Source organism: Tachyglossus aculeatus, chromosome 22, assembly GCF_015852505.1.
Source record: "Tachyglossus aculeatus isolate mTacAcu1 chromosome 22, mTacAcu1.pri, whole genome shotgun sequence".
NCBI classification, from domain to species: Eukaryota; Metazoa; Chordata; class Mammalia; order Monotremata; family Tachyglossidae; genus Tachyglossus; species Tachyglossus aculeatus.
In genome coordinates, this window is record NC_052087.1 from 13268440 (window position 1) to 13291624 (window position 23185).

The 23185-nt window shown below is 38.3% G+C and overlaps 1 protein-coding gene across 3 annotated transcripts in view; it reads right to left on the bottom strand.

Annotated features, from left to right (window-relative positions):
• Positions 1 to 23185, bottom strand: part of LUZP2 (leucine zipper protein 2) — a 356281-nt gene that overhangs the window by 73901 nt on the left and 259195 nt on the right. For 2 of the 3 annotated variants that reach the window (XM_038765103.1, XM_038765101.1), the window contains exons 6-7: positions 21376 to 21438; positions 16236 to 16298 (exon numbers count right to left, since the gene is read on the bottom strand). In XM_038765103.1, the coding sequence (XP_038621031.1) occupies positions 16236 to 16298; positions 21376 to 21438 (126 nt within the window). The remainder of the gene's footprint in view (positions 1 to 16235; positions 16299 to 21375; positions 21439 to 23185) is intronic. The other variant, XM_038765102.1, reaches the window with a different exon arrangement.

The following is a 23185-nucleotide window of genomic DNA, read 5'->3' on the forward strand; positions in this document are numbered from 1 at the left end:
CGATCTCATTTACATTGCTGATGAGTCTTTGATCATGTCCTGCCTCTGATCTGGAACATATTCCCTCTTCACACTTGACAGAGACTCGCTCTCACCACTTTCAAGCACCTTATTAAAAGCACATTTCTGCCAAGATGGCTTCCCTAGCAAAGTCCTTATTGCCTCTTCTCCCACTCCCTTCCACATAGCCCAGGCAATTGAATTACACCCTTTTTTCTCCACACCTTCAGTCCCGCAGCACTTATGTACATTTGTGCAATTTTTCTGCATAAGTGTCTGCCTCTCCTTCTAGACTGTAAGCTCAGTGTGGGCAGGGAATGAGACTACCAGATATGTTGTACTATACTCTCCTGAGCTCTTAGTATGGTGTGCTGAACTCAATAAATATGATTGATTGACTGATCATAGGCTTTAGAGCTGTCTGCCAGCCTTCACCTCCTCAGATATGTGATCTCTTTGCTACTACACTGCAGTTCATTTTCATCTCTCATTCCATGACAGCTTTCATGCTGTCCTTTCATCTTTTCTTGCTGGCCTCTGACCTTGCTCATGCCCTTTCCCCACCCAGAGATCTTTCCCAATCCAAGTCCCACTCTCCCCCATCTTCAAAGACCCGACCTCTTCCTGGAATAATTATCTGTCTGGTTAACTTCCACCATCCCGACAACCCACTTAGAGCGATCCCACATACTCCCTCTGGCCTGAAACTCCCTCTTCCTCCATATGCTCCAGACCACCACTGTCCCCACCTTCAAAGCCTTATTAAGGTTACAGCTCCTCCAAGAGGCTTTCTCTAATTGAGGCCTCTTTAACTGGACTCCCTGTGCCTTCTAAACCACCTATTCACCTAGATTCGTGCTCTTTGGATATTTAGTATTCACTCCATCCTCATCCCCACAGTACATATCCATAAATTATTTACTTATATTAATGTCTATCTGCCCCTCTAGAGTGTAAACTCATTGTGGGCAAGGATGTGTCTACCAACTCTGTTGTACTCTGCCAAGAGTTTAGTATAGGGCTCTGCACACTGTAAGCATGGTGGCTCAGTGGAATGAGCATAGGCTTGGGAGTCAGAGTCATGGGTTCTAATCCTGACTCCAACAACTGTCAGCTGTGTGACTTTGGGCAAGTCACTTAACTTCTCTGTGCCTCAGTTACCTCATCTGTAAAATGGGGATTAAGACTATGAGCCCCAAGTGGAACAACCTGATACCCTCGTATCCTCCCCAGCACTTAGGACAATGCTTTGCTCATAGTAAGTGCTTAACAAATGTCATCATTATTATTAGTATTATTAATTATACCATTGATTGATTGATATCAAGTTCATTACTGTGTGTAGATCACTGCATTAAACACTTGGGAAAGTATTATACTTTATTAATTTTTCTATGCTCTTTTAGGTGCCCTTTATTCATATAGTATTGCATCATATACTATAATATGCACAAAGTAGACTCTTAGTAAATACTACTGATTGATTTATTGATGTATCCTCTCTCCCCATCTTCAGTCCATTCTCCTTGATGCTTCATCTTCCTGGGGTATTACTTGACACACATTTCTCCACTCTCAAAGGCATCCAGTGGGATGTTGCCAATTTGTACTTTCCAAGCGCTTAGTACCGTGCCCGACACACAGTAAGCGCTCAATAAATATGACTGAATGAATGAATGAATGATCCATCTTCCTTTATATCAAGCTACTCCTTACCACTGGCTATAAGGCTTTTAGTGCTTTCTCCATTTTATCATATTGATTTTCCTAATCCACTACCTACCAATGTGCTCCCTTCACTTCTTCCAAGCTTACAATGCTTTCTCCATCTTACATATTGATTTTCCTAATCAGCTTCTCTGCAGCTTGCTCACTTCACTCCTCCCAAGCTCAATATCTCATTCTCAATCCTCTTCCCTTCAAATCCAGGATGTTCCCCAATCCTGGAACAACCTCTCCATAAGTCTCCCAATTTTCAAGGTACTCATAAAAATCACATAGTCTTCAGGGAGGCTTACCTGATCAATTCTCAACATTCAAGTTGCTTCAGACCAAACTCACCCTTAGCACATGAGCTTTAATTCCCATTATCAGCAGTAATCATAAGCATTTTATTGATTTATATAGTTATTTTATTTTGGAATTCAATTTTCATACATTGATCTAATTTTGATATACTGTATACTACCTTTTGCCATATACTTGCTCTTTACTCTTTAATAGTAGGGAATGTGAGGATTTTAAGTGCTGTACTCACCCAAGTTCTTAGTATGAGGCTTAGCTCTCAGTAAGTGCTCAATAAATACTAAGGGACAAAGAGGTGAAGACAATAGGTATATGAGTTCAATACACATCATCTCCTTATTTCCATTTCCCATAACCTCTTGCAAATTAATGGAGGACATCTACATTGCATCACATGTAATCTTATAGTAGTAGAGCTCCACTTAAATTGAAAGGGCATTACTACAGATCCCCCCAAATTATCATTCTGTGAAGCAGCATGGCTTAGTGGAAATACCTGGAAGTTGGAGGGCACAGGTTCTAATCCCACCTCTGCCACTTGTCAGCTGTGTGACTTTGGGCAAGTCACTTGACTTCTCTGTGCCTCAGTTACCTCATCTGTAAAATGGGGATTAAGGCTGCGAGCCCCATGTGGGACAACCTAATTACCTTGTATCTACCCCAGATCTTAGAACAGTGCTTGGCACATAGTAAGTGCTTAACAAATGCTATTATTATTAATAAAATCTCATGTTTTTCTAAACATAGAAAATATATTTTGAATGCTTGAAAGGATTTATTCACTACTTTTGAAGTTAGTCAAACAAGATAATTGTTCACCATGGTTATCAAATCTTTTTGGTGTTTTTTTCTTTGTGTGTTGCAATAACTCAAAGGCAAATTGGGTTTGAAAACTTCAAACTTAGCAGGCATTGTATACTGCCTCAGAGGGATTTTTTGTTAGTTAAAGGAATTATTTTTAGAATAACTCATCTTTTAAAATTATTTTTAAATTATATATCCTATACTGTGGTTTTAGAGATGTTTTTGGAATTCATTTTATTTAGTTGCTCATCATTTTCATTTAGGTGCTTAGGAAGGCCTCTTTTGGACTACCAGAAGACTGTTGAAATCATCTTTGCTATAATACACTTAATCATCCCTGATAACTGGAAAGACTGAAAACAAGCTCAAAATTCCTTATTTATATCCAAGGGTGCAGTAAGACACTGGAAACAATCTGGTGCAATTTGAAGTCAGGGAAATACTTGGTGGACAAATATTGCTCCATTGGAATAGAGGTAGGATGTTTGAAGCGAATTTCAGGGAAAACTCCAGTCTGGCCAGACAAAAAACAGCTGATGGGCCCCATCTCACCACCACTTTCCTTGATGAGCAGCTCAACATTTGCATGAAGTGAGCCCCGTATTTCACCGAACAGGTGTAGAGATGATGAGATCAAGTGTGTGTCCAAACTGGTGAGTGGGCGAACTGGGGTGGAGCAGGAGATCAGTGATATTGCCTCAGTAATATGATCCTTGTGGGTAGAGAAGATGATTGGGCTACGGTTCCTATCATCAGGAAAATCTCCTTGGATATTGAAGTCCCAAAGGATCAATGTAGGGGTGTAGAAAGAGAGAATGAATATGAGAAGGGGGTCAAAATGGTTTAAAAAAATTGGAAGTGGGGCCTGGAGGATGGTAGAAAATTGTGACTAGTATCTAGAGAAACTGTAATTAACATCGGCAGAGGTGGATGATATGGGTTTCAAAGGAAGGAAAGAGAGGGATAGGACATGGAAGCCTCTCAATTTCTTTCCCTCTATTTCTTCATTTATAAAATGAGGATTCAATATCTGTTCTCTCTCTTATTCATATTGCGGGTCCTATGGGGGACAGGGACTGTGTCGAATATGATTGTATTGTATTTACTCTAATGTTTAATAAAGTGTTCGGCATATATAGAGTACTTAATACAATTATTATTTCCATTCTTTTCAAACATACTTTTTCTATTGAGTTCCAAATACCTTAATAAAGCAACTGCAAAATAAAATAAAATAAAATAAAATAAAATAAAATAAAATAAAATAAAATAAAATAAAAACATAAACTTGACATCAAAAACCTAGTTGGAGTACTAGTAGCATGTATTGAACACCTAATTTTCACCTACTCTTCCCTTTGACCTTTTCCATTAGGGAACTTCCCTTGTTTATGGGAAGGGAACCATGCTGTTTTACTCTTTCTTTTCCCTAGGAGCCTTACTGACTTTACTACCTATATTACCTCCATTTCCAAGTCCTCAATTCCTATCAGCCTTTAAATCTTTCTCAAAGCCTATATTTCAACTCCTTCTCTCCATATTCACCAGAAAGGTCTGGATGAGAAATCAATTCTTTTAAACGCTGAAGTATTTTTTGCAGTTCAGCAATTTGTATTTCTTAGTTTCATTTGCAGAGAAATATCTTGCATTATTATACCACTTTTCATTCCAAACACTTGAGGAAAATGAACAAGTATCAATGAATCCACCACCAGAGATCAGCCATTCATAAAGTAGTAGTAGCCTTCCCAACTATAACTAAACAGAAGATGTTCATGTACTCTCCTCTCTTAGCTACCCAACAACGCACAAAAAAACTTATCACACTGAAATTTAATCAGAATTTAATCCCATTTCAGCACAATTTGGTACATCCACTACAGAGAATCTGCAGAGATAATAATAATAATTGTGGTATTAACTTTTAGGTGCTTACTGTGTGCCAGGCAATGTAGTAAGCGCTGGGATGGATATAAGCAAATCAGGTTTGTCCCATGTGGTGCTCACAGTCTCAATCCCTATTTTACAGATGAGATAACTGAGGCACAGAGAAGTTAAGCGACTTTCCCAATGTCACACAACAGACAAGTGGTAGAGCTGGGATTAGAACCCATGCTCTTCAGACTCCCAGCCCTGTGCTCTATCCACTATGTCATGCTGCTTCCCAAGATCATAGAAATCTACCAATAAGATGACTACATGTTGAATCTCTCAGGAGCTGCATGTAAGAAAGTTGTCATCTTCAGAAGTATTTATTCAGCAGGTAACTGAACTATAGTTGGCAGCTCAATTGGAAAATTAAGGATAAAATTAACTTCACATGGAAGTCCAAAAGCATCTTGGTCTCCTTGGGAGCATGTAGAAAACTTTTAAATTGGATTTTTTAGTTAGTTAAAGATTCAATAATATTTTCTCTGCTTAGGGCTATGTTAGGGGAAACGCTTAGCAGATTTCTAATAGATCTAACTAGCTACTGAGGATTAGCACATAATCCTAATGTGTTGTGTCCATCAAGTACTGCATTCATAAAAATTAATGAGTTCAAAAGGAGACTAAAATTTTCATTTCCTGGAATGATTAATGGCATATTGACTGATGCTCATATAATGACCCGTGAGCAAAAAGAATATAGCATAAAGAATACCAAATTGAATCTTGGGACTGACTATACCGATCAATGGTATTTAGAGTTTACTGTGGGCAGAGCACTTAACTAAGTGGTTAGGAAAGAGCTGGTAGACATTTTCCCTAACCACAGGGGGCTGAGCGTCTTTAAAGACTTTAGTGATGAAAATTTGAAGTGGCCCACATTGTTAGCCTTATGGAAAATGCAAGTGTTAAAATAATTTTCCTTTGGGGACTAAAGTCTCTGGAAGGAAGCTTATAAACACCATTCTTGAAGCTTTGTCCTCATTCATCTGTAGTTAGGCTCTGTTATTTTGATAAATTGAATTTTCTCAAATTGGAGTAGCTACTCACAAAGTGCTTAGCTTCTGGCTGACCTTTTCTTTACTAAAATGATTGCATTAAGAGGACAGGACTAGTACTTGGTACATAGTAAGCACTTAAATACTATAATTATTTTAAGGATTTAATACAGTGCGATGAACCCAGTAAGTGATTGATTGTTTAGACCGGCAAAGCCTAACTAGTGGAAACCAGAAGACCTCTAGATCCAAGTTAGCTTCTTCCCCACTGATCATAGAGCGTGTGCATGTCTTAAACACAACAGATGGAACCTCTAGGGCTGTAGAAATAAGAGTGGCTAGGGGATTTTGCTAGTGAGTAGGTTACAGTAGGGCCAACAGCTAAAAGAACATCCAGTTGCCTCAGTAATATGATCCTTGTGGGTAGAGAAGACGATTGGGCTACGGTTGTACTTTTCTAAGCATGAAATACAGTTCATTATATTCCTTAGGAATGCACAAAATTCCATTACTCCTACTGTCCCAGGAAAAGCACTTTAGTATTATTGTATGAACCCATTTTTCCATGTCACTTTATATACATGTATAGCCTGCATTGCAACTTTTCCAAACCTTAATGTAGACAGACACTGCTCACATTATGACAAACAGGCATAAGTAATAACACTGGACCCTTCCCCTTACAAACAGTTCTACAGAACATGGAAATATCAAAGACAGGTGCAAATGATAAAGAAGAAAAAGAAAAGACACACCCACACTTAGAGACATCCAGAAATGCTGCTGAATCCTTAAAGAAGCAAAAAGAAGGGCATGTTAGGAAATATGAAGTTAGCTCGTGACAGAAATCTATGCCTAACCTATGTTCCCATTTACAGGGGGCTAAGGATTTCTGTGTAGGCAGGGAATGGGTCTACCAATTCTGTTACAGTGCATTCCCCCAAGTGCTTAGTACAGTGATCTGCACAATAAATAAGCTCTCAATAAACACCACTGATGAATTGATTCATTTAATACCCTCTAATAATAATAATGCTATTTGTTAAGTGCTTACTATGTGCCAAGCACTGTTCTAAGCTCTAGGGTAGTTACAGGGTAATCAGGTTGCCCCACCTGAGGCTCATCGTATTAATCCCCACTTTACAGATGAGGTAACAGGCACAGAGAAGTTAAGTGGCTTGCCCAAGGTCACACAGCAGACAAGTGAAGGAGCTGGGATTAGAACCCAAGACCTTATGACCCCCAGGCCTGGGCCTGTCCACTACGCCATGCTGCTTGTTGCTATTGTGATAGCTAGATAATAATAATTATTATGGTATTGTTAAGCACTTACTATGTGCCAAGCTCTGTTCTAAGCACTGGGGTAGATTCAAGGTAATCAGGTTGCCCCACGTGGGGCTCACAGTCTCAATCCCCATTTTACAGATGAGGCAACTGAGGCACAGAGAAGTTAAGTGACTTGCCTAAAGTCATACAGCCGACAAGTGGAGGAGCCGGGATTAGAACACTTGACCTCTGACTGCCAAGCCTGTGCTCTTTCTGCTAAGCCACATAGATTTTAAACATGTGGTGAAATGGCACCATAATGTGGTATCATTCTGTAATTTCTTATGGATGATTCATTTAGAGTAAAATAAAAAGGTGTACAATGTACTGTGGGATTTATAAGGTTTAAATGACAGAGGATATGATTTGCCAAACCAGGTCTGTGGCTGTGGGAGGAGTCCAGAGGCAAACCTTTCCTAAGGTTAGAATAGGGCACCTCAGTCACCTCCAGAACATCCTTGAGCACTTATCAGCCTCTTCATCTTCACTACCAAAAGTGATATTTTACAGATCACTGATGCTCTCCATTAATGTTCCTTTATGGATGATGTCCTACTCCTGAATAGGAATTTTAATTTCTATGGGGAATTGAATGGCTCAAAAAGTATAATGGCCTGACCTGTGGGGTTGACTTTCCACTCCCCATATTCTGGGTTAATTCCTCTATCTCTGCTCTATTTTTGCTTTATCATTATAACCATACATGATGGGTTCTTTTTTTTATTTTTGAGACCACATTCCATGTTTTTTGTCCATGATTTCTGGTTAAGGGTTTTGACCTTACAAAATTCAGAATGATCACACATGTATTGTCTTCAAACTGACAATACAAGTGTTTTCACAGTATTTGAAATGCTGAGTTATTGAGGTCTTATAGTCTGGTGGCATCATCTTGTTACGTGGTTATGAAAAAAAAAGAATTTGTACTCAACCCAAAAGAGAACACTCAATATACAAAAGAACTTTGCAAAATAAAGGCAAATGAATGGTTTCTCTCCCGCATTTACTTTGTGTTAACATTAGTACATTTGACAGACATCAGTGAGATGCCACAAAAATTAAATCAGCGTCCATTATGTCTAGACATAGAAGAGCATTTCAACCAATGCCAGATGGGTCTGCATGTCAGGTCCTAAAAGGAAGAGAAAATTGTTCTCTTTTGATTTTGCTTTTACCTTATGTCTGTGATATAAGAAAAATTGGTATTGGTGCAGTACATAGTATTTTAGTGCTAGGCAACTTTTTTATTTCACTTTGTTTCAAATATTGAAATAAGAGGGTGCTTTCCTATTTTGTTTTGTATTGATTATAATTTGTATTGTCAATGCACTGAAGCTATCTGTGAATAAAAGAGATTAAGTATCTCTTCCTGGCACTGAGAGGAAAATGGGCCTCCGAATGGGTGATGATGCCTTAGCCATCATATCGCAAGACACTCCACTCGACTTGAGAATTTAATATGTTCTGATAGCTCATTAAATAGCAAAACATGCCCCATGCTCAACAAGTTGCTTACAAAAAAGAAATACAAAAACTAATATTGTAATGATTTCAGTCCTATTTCTCAGTATACTGTGATTATACTGCTGACCTCCCGTCCTTTTCAGTTTTGTCCAGTTTGTCACCGTATGAACAGAAGATAAAAGTCACCAAAATATTATATATTCATTGAATCCTAGAGACTATTAAGTCATCAGAAGTTCCAGCCCAGGGTTATCTGCCTTGAAACTGTTCAGCATACCCATGGTAACTGACTGACAGACATTTCCAATCTGACTAACCTATGGGCAGAATAACTGGAAAATTGTAAATGATGTTGGCCAATCTATTTAAAAGAAATACAATTTTAATTCTGTTCTTAATATTCAATTGTGTTCCAAAATGTGGTGCATAAACCCTCTTCCTCTTGTTCAATCTGTGACTACAGCTATTCTGCTCCTGGATTAACTTCCCAAAATGTTTCACGCTTAGGACAGAGGGGAAAATGCAAGTTTCTTTGAAATTAAGATAAACACCATGAGACTCATTATAAAGTAAGGGAAAACACAAAAACCTTTTTGAATTCACGTCATTTCAGTACAATATGGAAACATTAAAGTGCTTGATTTTTTTTGCATGATGTTTGATAAGCCTGAAATATTATACCGTCTGCAATATCTCCAAGGAAGCACATCATTCTTGGTCTAGATGAGACTGACTCATGTGAATAAATTATCTTATCTGAGGAACCTTGCTCTTGATCTACCCAAAATTAGCCTCCATTTACATAAATTATTTCTACAAATAATATGCTAAAGGCAGTTGGAAAGGAAAATTGAATCTTTCTGATCTTTTCCTCCAGACCAGTTTACTGCAATTAAGTTAATGAATTACATTTAGTCCTTGGGCTTCCACATCTAACATCCTTCTTTAATAAAGGCAATATTTGAAATCTGTATCAGGAAAAGAAATCTTAATTATGCTATAGTCTGCTTTTAACACTCTAATACATAGAACTTGAACTTGAAGACTGTATATTTTCTTACTCTTTCCCAAAATATTTGCCTATCTTTTTGTGCATGTTTTATAAATAAAGCAATGCAGAGATGTCACTGTCATTGTCCTCTCTTTGGTTTCTGAGGCAGAATTGGTCAGATTTACAAATTCTGAAACATAGGATTACTGGGGGACCATGTTGTGCTAAACTTGGGGATTTTTTTTGGTTTAAAGCAGCTTTCTCTCATGCAGGCTTAAATATATGGCAGAACTGAGGTAAATGGACCTAAAATAGGACTCCTTATATCCCGTCATTGCAAAGATGTAAGTAATTGAGGGTGCAACACGAGTAGTGTTGAGTTCATATCTTCTTTGAGAGAAAGGATAATGATTATGTGTGTGCAAACTGGGCTGAAAATTGCTTGTGAGGGAAAACGTCATTTCAAGAAAAAAAATTGTATGCGTCTATCTGACACTGAAAGCAGAATTGCAATACGTAAGAAAGAAGAGGGCTGGAGATGGAAGATCAGAAGGCACTGAGGCCCTATACAAAGAAAGATTCATTAGAGAAAAGTATGGAACAGTCTTTCTTAGATATCTTTAAAAATAGCTATCTGTCTGGTAAGATGTAAGAGCATCCTTATCTTGAGTTAAGGGGATGGTCTAGATTAGAGCTTTTCAATGTTGTACAATGAAAATAAAGATTAAACTACTGTAAAATCCTCCTCTAACCTGTAAGTTCCTTGTGGGCACAGCTTGTATCTACCAACACTATTGTATTGTACTCTCCCAAGTGTTTAGTACAGTGCTTTACAAACAGTAAGACCTCAATAAATGCTATTGACTGAAAATACTAAATAGCATATGTGGTAGACAAATTAGAAGTATTGAACTAGGTCATCTTTGGTGGTTTATTAATTCCCTGTGATTTACAAATCAGATTTTCACTGAACTTCATTTCTTCACTTTACTAATGTAGATCTGGATGTAGCGTGGAATTGCTATAATTTGATTTAGAAAAGTCAATTTCTCTTAAAAATTGGGTACTCCACTGACATTCAAATTGAATGTGTTATTTGTGAGATTTTGTCATGCAGAGACAGTAAAAGTTACTATCATGAATAATTGAGGAGGACCAGTATATTCCTTCTCAATTACCACAAAACCAAGATTCAGCAACTTTTTTCAAAGAGCTTTGAACATGATGCTCAAATTTTTCAAACACATTCATTCGAGACTGACAACTACTTATTATATGTGAGACTCTCACTCTATATCAATCAATTAATTGGTAGTAATTGTTTAGCATTCATTAGGTATAAAACAGTGTACTAGGCTCTTGAGAGAGTACCAGAGGGTTGGAAGAGACAATCCTTGTACTCAAGAAGTTTATAATGTAGTATGGGTGACAGACAATAAAATACATTACTTGTAGTAGGATACGATGTTCATAAGTGCTTAGGGTAATCTAAGTACTCAAGTCCTTAGGTGATGGAGAGGTGATGGGGAGGTAATGTAGAAGTAGCAGTTGTTGGGGATGAAGGGTCAAGAAATGAGAAAGTTTAGTCAGATGACTCACCTGAGGAGATTTGAATTCAGAAGAACCTTGAATATGGGCAGATGTGAAAGGGAAATGAGTTGCAGGCAGAAGGGAGGGCAGGGGTGGTGAGACTAGAGGCAGGGAAGAATAAGTGAGAATGCTGATTCAGTAGCAGATTTGGGATATGATGAATGCTGGACTAGTATCATGGCAGTTGGGATTGAGAAAAAGGGGCATATTCTCAAAATGTCATAAAGGGAGGACTGACAGGATTTGTTGGTAGGCTGAATATGGTGGTTGAAAAAAGAGGGAGGTGTCAAAGATAATTTATGGGAATGATTGATGGGGGTTATAGTGATGATATCAGACATAAAGGGAAAGTTTAATGGAACTGAATACTAGAAACAGCAACATTCAAATTTAAAATATAGAAAATTAAGAGCTATAAGGACAGCCTCTTCTGAAATAAGGTTTGACATGTACAAATGATTTGGGGATTGATATAAAAAAGAAGCCCATTGTTTATGTCCTTTTATGCAGAATATGTGCTTTTTGGAAAAGTGAAAAATCTAACAGTCTGAGAAAACTGAACAATCCTTTCACCATGTTAGTGCAGGAATGTGGGCTGGAAATTTGCACTGCTAATGTCTTTTCTTGTTACATCCTAACATTTCTAGACTGTGAGCCTGTTGTTGGGTAGGGACCGTCTCTATATGTTGGTGACTGTACTTCCCAAGCGCTTAGTACAGTGCTCTGCACACAGTAAGTGCTCAATAAATATGATTGAATAAGTGAATGAATTTAGCGTCTGGTAATAGTTCAATCAATCAATTGATCAATCAATGACAATTATTAAGCACTTACTGAGTGAGGAGCTCTGTAATAAGTACCTGGGAGAGAACAATGCAACAGAGTTGGTAGATGTGTTCCCTGACCACAATTACCTTACAGTATAAAGAGGTAGGTAGATATTCAAATAAATTACTGCTTTGTGTCTAAGTTCTGGGACTGAAGGTGGGGTGAACATTTAGTACTTAAAGGGTACAAATTAAAGTGCATAGGTGATGCAAACAGGAGAGGGAGTAGAGGGGATGAGGGCTTTGATAGAGAATGCCTCTTGGAGGAGATACGATTTTAATTAGGCTTTGAAGGTGGGGAGATTGGTAGTCCATTGTATATGAAGACAGAGGGTGTTCCAGGCCAGAGGAAAGATGTGGACAAGGGGTCATTGGTGAGATAGTTGAAATCATGATACAATGAATACGTTTGACATTAGGGGAATGAAATGTGTGGGTTGGGTGGTTTGAGAGGCAAAGTAGGAGAGAGAGAGCTGATTGAATGCTTTAAAGACGATGGTAAGGAGTCAAGGAGTATAGTCCTCTCTAGTTTTGGGTTGGTACCTAATCATAGAATTGCCCTTGAAGATTTGTATCACAAAGTGAATTTTCAACAATACAAAACTCTCTACCAAATATGCCATTGTTTGGTAGACCAAATAACTCAGAAAGGACTTGAAGAATGGGAATCAGAGGAGGAAACAGTTAAGTGAATTCTAATGCCTGATTTTTAGCAAAGGAGTATGACGAGGTGTTGCTGAGTTACAAAGTCCAGTGAACCTATGTCACTCTCATGGTAGGGAGGACTACATATGTTGCAAAGAGGAAACAAATATCAAATTCACTTGATAACAGGCAACACTGCCAAATATATTTCACGCCTCAAAGCCCCACTAACTTCAATTAGAACTTGGAAAGTATTTTGCAGTGTTGCCTTTAGAGACTAATTGGAAGGTTATTATGTAACAAAGGTTTCCACTTCACAAAACAATCAACATGTGAAATGTGAAACTCAGTACTGGCAATCCAGAGAGGCAAACATACAGAATGGATTTATTGTTTTTTCTTTACTGGTTAAAGCAGGGTGTGTGTGTGTGTGTGTGCATTTGTGCGTGCTTGTGTGTGTGTGTGTGTGTGTGTATGTGTGTAGTGGATATGTTTAGAGTAAAAGGGATAGAGAGACCGCATTCATTCGAAATAATTTGGCTTAAATGGCATGTAATAGGGAGGGTGGTGCTGGGTTGGGTGGTTTGAATGGGGGCTGTTGCAAGCAATAGAAACAGAAGAGGAGAAATCCCTGAAATTAAATATAACTAGTTCTTTAAAAATGACACTAACAAGTTACCCACTTGGACTGGTATTTCACTGCAGATTTCTGTTCAAAACTGTTTTCCTTAGGATTGCAACAGAAAGCTGTAAATAAGACAAATATTTCAACAATCCTGAAATGGTTTGGGACCCAATTACAAAGATAAAGAGCTCTTTGTAGGGATCTGGGTAAGAGAGGAAAGGTGGAGTCGTTCACAAGGATTTTCGAAGAGCTCCCTGAAGGCAGTGTGGCTTTATGGACAGCAGGTTTATGGCACTGCATCCCAACTGGCAGACTGGTTGGTGTGCTTCCCAATCAGATTCAGTCTATGGGAACCAATAGAGGAAGTAGCGATAGGGGGTGCATAAAATGATGCTTTTAAACAGATGGAATGTGATCAAAGAACGTTGCCTGAAGCTTACCAACCCATAATAACTCATAGTTTAATGGAATCACACACTTGTGTACCTGAGGAAATATCATATTCAACGATAATTTGAATACAAAAATTCCTATACAGGATTTTTGTGTGTCTAATGTAATGGAAAGATGTGAGGAAACTAAATTCAGAAGAACTCACTGTCTTTGTTAAGGATTAGAAACAGAGAATTAAAGCCTCATAAATTAAAAAAATGTATGTTACAAGGAGTCAATATTTTGCCTTCATTCTTTTTAACTTATTTTAATGGTACAAGGCCCTGTTGTAAGTGATGGGGTAGACATAAGTTAATCAGTTTGGACACAGTCCATAACCCACATGGGGCTCACAATTTTAATTTCTGTTTACAAATGACGTAACTAAGGCACAAAAAGTTACGTGATTTGCCCAAGGTTACAAGGCAGACAAGTGGCAGAGCCGCATTAGAACTCAGGTCCTCTGCCTCCTATGCCCGTGCTTTTTCTACTAGGCCATGCTGCTTCTTGGTGATGGAGAGCTGAAAGTGTTTCTCCAGGATTTACTGCAGTTAATTACTCCAGAAACCAACTATAAGAATTTGGGCCATTTACAGCTTTAAAAAGCAAGGACATATTGAAAGAACAATAGCAGGAATTGCATTTAAATCCCCTTATCAGCTGAAGCCCTTCCCTACTTATTCTGATCCCCAGACAAGTTTTAGAAGGGGTATTGAAGTTAATGATTAAAATTGCTGGTGAAAGAACCCAAACAAAGTCTTTAGTGTCAGTCATATTCCCTTGGGGTCTTCGTTTTAGGAATGCTATCTTTTCTACTTGAGTGGAAGGAAGCGAACATGGGCAAGACAGTAGGGGTTTAGTATTGAGGGGGCAGAAAAGGGGTGGCTTGATAGAAAAAAGAAGGGAGAGACTAGGAGGGAGGATAGAAAAAGAACAGGAGAAGAAGGAAAAGAAGAGGATGGAAGGAGAGAGGAAAAGACTGGGGGGAGAAAATGTAGGGCAAGAATGTAAAAGATGGTAAATGTCCTCAGCCTCCCTGCTGTTCAGTCTCTGCCATCCCCTCCATTTTTCTCACCCCCAATCCCAGAGGCACATGAGGGAGAATCATGCAACTCTCATTCTGCCTGGCCTACCTAGTCTACTTAGGGGATCCCCTGGAGCAGTGAAAGGGTTACAATTCCTGAGCCACTGAATTGCTCTTCTCACAGGGTCACAGTCTCCATACTGATTTTTGGCCAGTATCCACTACAGCCAACATCTTGACTCTATCTCTTGTTCCTTTCGATTTCAAAGGAGTGGATGGGCCTACCGCAAATTCTGTCAAGAAGCAGCTAATATCTGCCTCCCCTCAGTGCAATTCCATGTGGGTCACCGGTTAGAATTGGAGTTTCTTCTTCATTCTTCCCTCCTTTCCCCTTCATATCTCTGTCTCTGCTTCTCAGAGTTAAATTAAACAAGGAGATGTTCATTCTCCATAGAAGCAAAGATCTGAAAACACTCTTCACCACCAGAGATCGGGGGCTGTGGGAATCCACCTGAAGATTGGGGTGACCCTTTCTCTCCCCACCTGCCACCATTTGTAGAATCCCCACCGAGCACAAAGGTACAGACTTTAAAGTGCAGGAAATTTATGGCTAGTTCTCATTCACTATCATTTGCCAAGGCCCTACTGAGAGCTCACCTCCTCCAGGAGGCCTTCCCAGACTGAGCCCCTACCTTCCTCTCCCCCTCGTCCCCTCTCCATCCCCCCATCTTACTTCCTTCCCTTCCCCACAGCACCTGTATATATGTATATATGTTTGTACATATTTATTACTCTATTTATTTTACTTGTACATATCTATTCTATTTATTTTATTTTGTTAGTATGCTTGGTTTTGTTCTCTGTCTCCCCCTTTTAGACTGTGAGCCCACTGTTGGGTAGGGACTGTGTCTATATGTTGCCAACTTGTACTTCCCAAGCACTTAGTACAGTGCTCTGCACACAGTAAGCACTCAATAAATACGATTGATTGATTGATTGATTTGCCTGAAATAAATACGATTGAATGAATGAATGAAACAGTGAGTTGCTCAAGGAATACCTTCTAACAAACAATAACTCACTGATGTATTATTTGCTGTTTCTTTATTGTCAATTGATAAATTTTATTTTTCTTTAGTTTTTATTCCTCCCAGCTGGACTTTGCCTGTTTTCCAAGTTTGATTGTGAGCAACTTTTGGGACAGGGACCATTCATTCATTCATTCAATCATATTAATTGAGCGCTTACTGTGTGCAGAGCACTGTACTAAGTGCTTGGGAAGTACAAGTTGGCAATATATAGAGACGGTCTCTACCCAACAACGGGCTCACAGTCCGTAATCGTCCCACTACTCACTGCAATTGCTGCACTTAATAAAAATTTAAGATGACAATGAAAATGATGAAGATGTCAATTAAAAAAAAAGGAGAGGAGCAAAGAACCAATAAAATAATCCACAGGCAGAATTTAAATATAGCCACCCATCTTTCAGGATGCTTTCAATGTTACATTATCAATAGGAAAAACTTTATATGAACTCATTTCAGTAACTCACCTTAAAAACCAAATCTTTTTTTCCATAACGTAGCTCCTTCAATTGGGCTTGGATTTTTTTTGACTGGAAGACCAGAGAATCAATTAGTACCTTAAATAATTCACATTTTAGAAAACATGGAGGAAATAAAAGGCATGAGAAACAAGGCTTAAATGGGCTACAAAGTCAATGAGCTACCCAATCAAATTCTAGAAGTAAAAACATAAAGCCTGTTATACTTCTGAATCACACACAAAGGAAAACGACCAGAATAAATCTGGTAAAAAGATGCCACAACATTAAAAGGGGAATAGCACAATTTCATTAATTGCCCCAATGTTTCATGCCCAGGTTGTTTAATCTTCTATTCATATAAGGAGCTGGGAGTTGGTGAAGTGGCAAGAAAGGAGTGTGGATAAGTGATGTAATTGGAAAATCTGAGGAGCTAAATAAATGTGAAACCTTTTGTGTGACTTTGTTACATATTCTACTTATGGTAAAATGTATAATTATTTGTAGAAGAGAGGACAATTGAGTTTTTCCTCAGATATTTCCATTTTTTCTTGTCAAAACTTTGCAAAATTATGGTGCTTGTTCCAGAAGTAATTTTCTTCATGCCCAATTTTTTTCTGTTTCTTCTGTGAAAACTTTTCAAAGGTTTGTTGAGAAAATATACTCAGTAACTTTATTTGCTCCCTAGAACACATAAAGCCAGGATGCAGAATGATTTCAAAGGAAGTTTTCAGCAACAAAAGTTAAATATACAAACAGTTGTTCAAATGTGTCTGTTTATTGTTATACTGTATTCTCCCAAGCACTTAATACAGTGCTTTGCACACAGTATGGGCTCAATAAATACGATTGAATGTATGAATGAATGAATGAATGAAGTGGTGGACAGTGGCAGTGAGGCTTCCATGCATATTTTCACTCTGAGGCTAATCCAATTTAATTGAAAAGGTTGGAGGTTGAATTGTCCGTATATCAACATATCATCCAATAAAGGATGAATGGGCATTTAGTTTCAATTATTTAAATTTATTGGAAAGCTGGGCATCTGTGGTTAAACTGGAGTTCGGAGACAGAGGTCATAGACTTTCTGTAGAATCAGTCCATCATATTTACTGAGCACTTACTGTACACTATGTAACAGGGTAAGTAGACATGCAGAAACTATGAGCTGTGTCCACAGTGGGTCCTTGTACCTCCATACCTTCCTAGCTAAAGTAAAAATTACTGATTGGGCAGTAAAAGCCCTTTGGGCCTGGAAATCATCAGGACAATCACTGATGTACTAGCCATACAAAAGCAATATGATTTGTTGTGAATATTTCCCTGACTTTTGCATTTTGCATATGATGGGTTCCAACATAGTTCTGGTACACTACAGTTTCTCTAATTCCACATCTAATTTCACTGCTTTCTAAATCAGTGGAAAATATGTATTCACAGCCAAATTTCAGTCAATCATCTCAAAGCCTCTGTGGCGAAGGCTTGGGCTGATCTCTAGGCATAAGGAGGCCTTTGACATGAATGTGACAGGAAGAATAACTGACAACACTGAACACTAGAGTGATAATCTAAAAGGCAAATAATCAATGCAGCCCTTTTTCAGAACAATATGAAGAAGAAGATTGTGAGTTTCAAAGATCTCGAGGGTATCATTTTGATATAGTGGAATGAGAATGAGTCCAGGAGACAGAGAACCCCTACTAATAAAGGCTCTGCTGCTTATCTTTCTTTCATTTTTTGGTATTCGTTTAGCACTTACTATGTGCCCAGTACTACACAAAGCACTGGGGTAGATACAACATAATCAGCCTGTCCCACATGACTCACAAAGTAGAATTTTATCCCCATTTGACAAATGAGGAAACTGAGGCACAGCTAATATAACTAACTTTACTAAGGCCACACAGCAGACAAATGGTAGAGCTGGGATTAGAACCCAGGAGCTCTGACACCCAGGCCTATGCTCTTTCCACTGGGCTACTCTGCTTGCCTTTTCTGTAATGTTGGGCACTCACTTGAACTACATCCACCTAAATACCCCATTTGCAAAATGGGGATATTCATTCCTCCCTTTCCTAATCTCGCTGGGATGTTGTGAGGACAAAATTCACTTAAATAATGTGACCGTGCTTTGGAAATAAAAGCCCCTTATGAAATCAAGGTAGTTTCAGGGAGGCCAAAGGATTTACTTTACACTCATTTGTAGAGTTGATCTTGGGCTACATTCACAAAAAGACAAGCTACAGTGGATAGGAAGCAATTATCTTGAGGAGGCAAATGAAACTTATGCAATCAGATTCTAACTCTTGGGAAAAAAAAGACCTACATGTAGAAATTTCTCGCTAGAAGTGAAAGGTTTTCTGGTCATTAAAATGCTTTCTTCAAACTCCAGGGCTGGTAGTTGTGCTGTATTACTAATAAACAGACCCAGGAGTGTTCAACAATCCCATTCTGGGTAGTTCCCTGATGCCTAGGTTCTTCCCTGAGGGTCTATTGAGTGAGCACACAGCCTCCAAAACATTTATTAGTAAATGTACACTATGCAATTTGTTAAATTTCTAGATGCTAGTAAATGCTTCAAAATTCTTGATTTATTAACAGACGTTGCTGCAGAGAACCATGAAAAGGCAGCTGAATTCAAATTGAATGTATTAGCGAAGAGTCTGTAACTCAGTTCACTGACAAAAGGTTTTAGCATGGCAAACACCATAGACACATCACCACTGGGGCAGGTGGGAGTGAGAACCGGAGATTCCAGGGAATTGAAAGAGGACCTCTTGGCACATGAATTATTTCACACAGTGGAGCCAATACAACTGTAATTCCTGTTTCTGAGAAATCAGTAAATTCTTTGTCAGTTCTATGAATAGGGCTCCTATTTTCATTGAGGAACTGGCAGAAATGAGCCTTCTGAGGCAGATGCAGGATTTGGTGCCATGGATCAGCACCAGCTGTCCTTAGATCCAGTTACAGCAGGAGTTTGGATAGGTTTCCGAAAGTTGTTGTGGATCAAGGCAGAATGTGGGTGGCAGAGGGTGGGAATACTATCACCTCAACTATCACCTCACCTTCCTCCATTCGTGAAGAAATGATCAAAAGTTCGTATGACAGTCCAGTGGTCACTGGCCACTCAATATCTCACATTTAATCAATCAATCAAATCATTCAGTTGTATTTATTATTTGCTGTGGAAGAGTACATGTAACAATATAACAGAGTTGGTCGACACGTTCCCTGCCCACACTGAGCCTACAGCTTGTATTTACGTAGCCTCATCTTTTCTACCAAACTATGGCCCAGATAACTAGATCCAGTGCCTTGCTCAGAAATAGATCAGTGGAATGAGATTCAAATCGTGCTACCTTCTTCCTGCATTACATTTTATCTCTGTCAGTTCCTGTTTTGCAAGTCTTCTATCATTTTAAAGAACAAACATCTATCTGTCATATTCCCAGCTTTATATTTTTGCTTTTTACCATATCCCTACTGTGTAAATGTGTTGTTTATGATTCTTTTGAAGTCAGAATGGTCTCTTAGAGTGAACAAAAATTTTATAGCTTCTGCACATTTTATATTTTAAAAATATGTAAATTATAAATGGTAGGAAGCCTTGTTATCTGTAGCTTCAAAGATGACATTGGATCTGGATAAGATCATTTTCACAGCATGAACTATGTGGAATGAATTTGATTATAGCAATGTTCAGTAGCACCGTAGCCTAGCAGATACTCAACTCTTAAATTTACTCTCTCAAGTGCTTAGTACAGTGTTCTGTACACAGTAAGCATTCAATAAATATGATTGATTAATTGACTGAATAATTGAAAGAGCTCCAGTCGGGGAGTCAGAGGACCTGGATTCTAATGCCGCCACTTGCCTGCTGTGTAACCTTAGGCAAGCCACTAAACATCTCTGTGCTTCAGTTTCCTCATCTGTAAAAAAAAATCTGTTCTCCCTCTCCTCTAGACTGTGAGCCCCATATAGGGCAGGCACTGTGTCCAAACTGATTAACTTGTATCTATCTACCCCTGTGCTTACAACAGTGCTTGACACATAGTAAGCACTTAAAAATATCATAATATAAATAATTAAATTAACCACAGGGTACTAATTGGATGATGACTGGAAGGTCAAAGTCCAAATTCTCCAGTTAAATATAGGCTATTTTGTCAGCTTCTGAATCCTAGGCATGTTATTCAGAGTTATAATGAGAATCAGGTAGCAAATCTAAATGATATGCAAGGCATTTGAGGCATTCTGAAACTAGATAGTGCTGAAGATTCAGCAATAGTACGTACCCTGAGGACTAGAGAAAGAAATAGTCAAAACATTCTCAGAATAAGAATCTAGAAACATTAAAACTATTTGTGAATTTGCCATCCAATTTTTGATAGCCTAGGAGTATGTAAGTGATCATCTCTGCTTTTGCCTTATAGTTATGTATCAGATAGATTTAAAGGTAAGAAACTGAATGAGTTTTAAGTAATATTCTTTTCAGGTAGGGACAATAAGAAAGTTACGGTTTGGCAGGAAAGATGGTAGGCAAGGAAGAAATGGCATTAAAAAGCATAAAAATTAGAAGTCAGGGGCATCATCATTATCCTAAACTGCAGATTTTCTCCAGCAATCTATTCAGTTTTCAATTAACTAAAACATTATTTTTGCATTTCTCCTTTTCTATTGTAAAATGGAAGAATTTATGGACCTAACTGCTTGGTGTACAATAGGCTGATGCATGGCTTTCCCACTGTTACCAGCAGCCTTTTAGCCAATTCACCTTCTCTCAGAGTAGTAGGCCAAATTCAGACTTCTTGTGCAACCCCTCAACATCCACCCTCCCACACACGAAAACAAGAAGCAGCAGAATAACTCCAGTTTCATGGATCAGTACCACGGACAAAAATGGAAAGAAAAAATGGAGATGATCCAAGGAATCTGGAGAAAATATTTATAGAATTTAATGCTAGACCAAGCTAAAGATAAAATTGTAAGACAAAGTAATAGTAGGAGATATAGCTCAGAAATTCAGATATGATGCAGCTATTATGTGTTAAATAATAACAGACCATTCTTTATTGCTTATCTAAGTCCATAAGACAAAGAATTATTGACACATCTGCTAAATTAGGAGAGTAAGAATAAAGCTCACCTCTTCTGCATGGATACCACAAAGCTTACTTCCTGAGAGGAGTTTGTTTTTCAGGCTTTTGTTCTAAAGAAAGAAAATAGGAAACACAGGTTTATTGCTAAGAACTAATAAAGTATTAAGCAATCCAATAAATATTTTACCACCATCCTGTAATATCTGTGAAGAGGTAAGATCTTCTAGATAGAACAAATATAAATTTAAAGTCAATCAGAATGCATAATGTATACATTTTCTTCTATAACAGTAAAAACAATAAATACAACTGATTGATTGAGCTTGCTTTTGCAGGATTATTTTTTTCTTGTCAGAATTTATAGGAATAGTAATTTTGTATTTCTTAATAAGAGAGGTGCAGTGTGGCCTAATCATAATTAGTAATAATCATGGTATTAGTTAAGCACTTTCTATGTGCCAGGCACTACACTAAGTGCTGGGATGAATACCAGCAAGTCGGGTTGGATATAGTCCCTGTCCCATGTGGGGCTCACAATCTCAATCCCCATTTTACAGATAAGGTAACTGAGGCCCAGAGAAGTGAAGTGACTTGCCCAAGGTCACACAGCAGACTAGCGGTGGAGCGGGGATTAGAATGAATAGAATGAATCCTGCAATTTAGCACAGTGCTTGGCATATAACAAGTGCTTAATACATGCCATTATTATTTTTATCACTATGATGCATGAACAGTCACCTTTAAAAGCAAAATGCCAGTTAGAATATGTGAGCATTTTTTAAAAGACAACTGTGGCCCCTAAAAGCAACTGGTCAGAACACCTCAAGTCTCCAGGACCAGAGATACTGAGGAATCTTATATTCATTCAATAGCTGTCCCTCAGCAGATCTCACTATTATAATTAGATGTAAGCCTGGTGTGGGCAGGGATTGTCTCCTTTCATTGCTGAATTGTACTTTCCAAGTGCTTAGTACAGTGCTCTGCACACAGTACGGGCTCGATAAATATGATTGAACGAATGAATGAACTAAAAGCTAATCATTCTGAAATGATTTTTATAGACAAAAAGGAACAATATACTTCTGAATTTCAATCTTAATCGACATTCTAAGGTGATTTCACTTTGTTAAATATTTCAGTGTTGAATTTATAAAAAATACTAAAGAAACTATTTTATTGTCTGTCTCCCCTTTCTAATAATATAATAATAATAATGATGGCATTTGTTAAGCACTTACTATGTGCAGAACACTGTTCTAAGTGCTGGGGGGGATACAAGGTGATCAAGTTGTCCCACGTGGGGCTCACAGTCTTCATCCCCATTTTACAGATGAGGTAACTGAGGCTCAGAGAAGTTAAGTGACTTGCACAAGGTCACAAAGCAGACATGCGGCGGAGTCGGGATTCGAACCCATGACCTCTGATTCCAAAGCCCATGCTCTTTCCACTGAGCCACGCTGCTTCACGCTGCTTTCTAGACTGTGAGCTCATTGTTGGGTAGGGGCCATCTCTATATGTTGCCAACTTGTACTTCCCAAGCACTTAGTACAGTGCTCTGCACACAGTAAGCGCTCAATTAATGAATGACTGAATAAACTATAAACAGAACTATGTCCTTGTACCCCCACGTCTACTTCCTAGCCAGACTACTTTTTTATTATTTTACCTATCTTTAATTTCATTACACAAGTATGTTTTTGAAACAAATTACATTAGAATTTGCAATTAATCTGTAATTCATTCCCATTTGCAGATAATTGATACATCATACTTCCTTTTTCACTGTTCAATTATAGGATGATAATGTTCCCTCTTCATCAGATTTTTCTTTCGTTTCATATGAGTTCACTTTTAAAA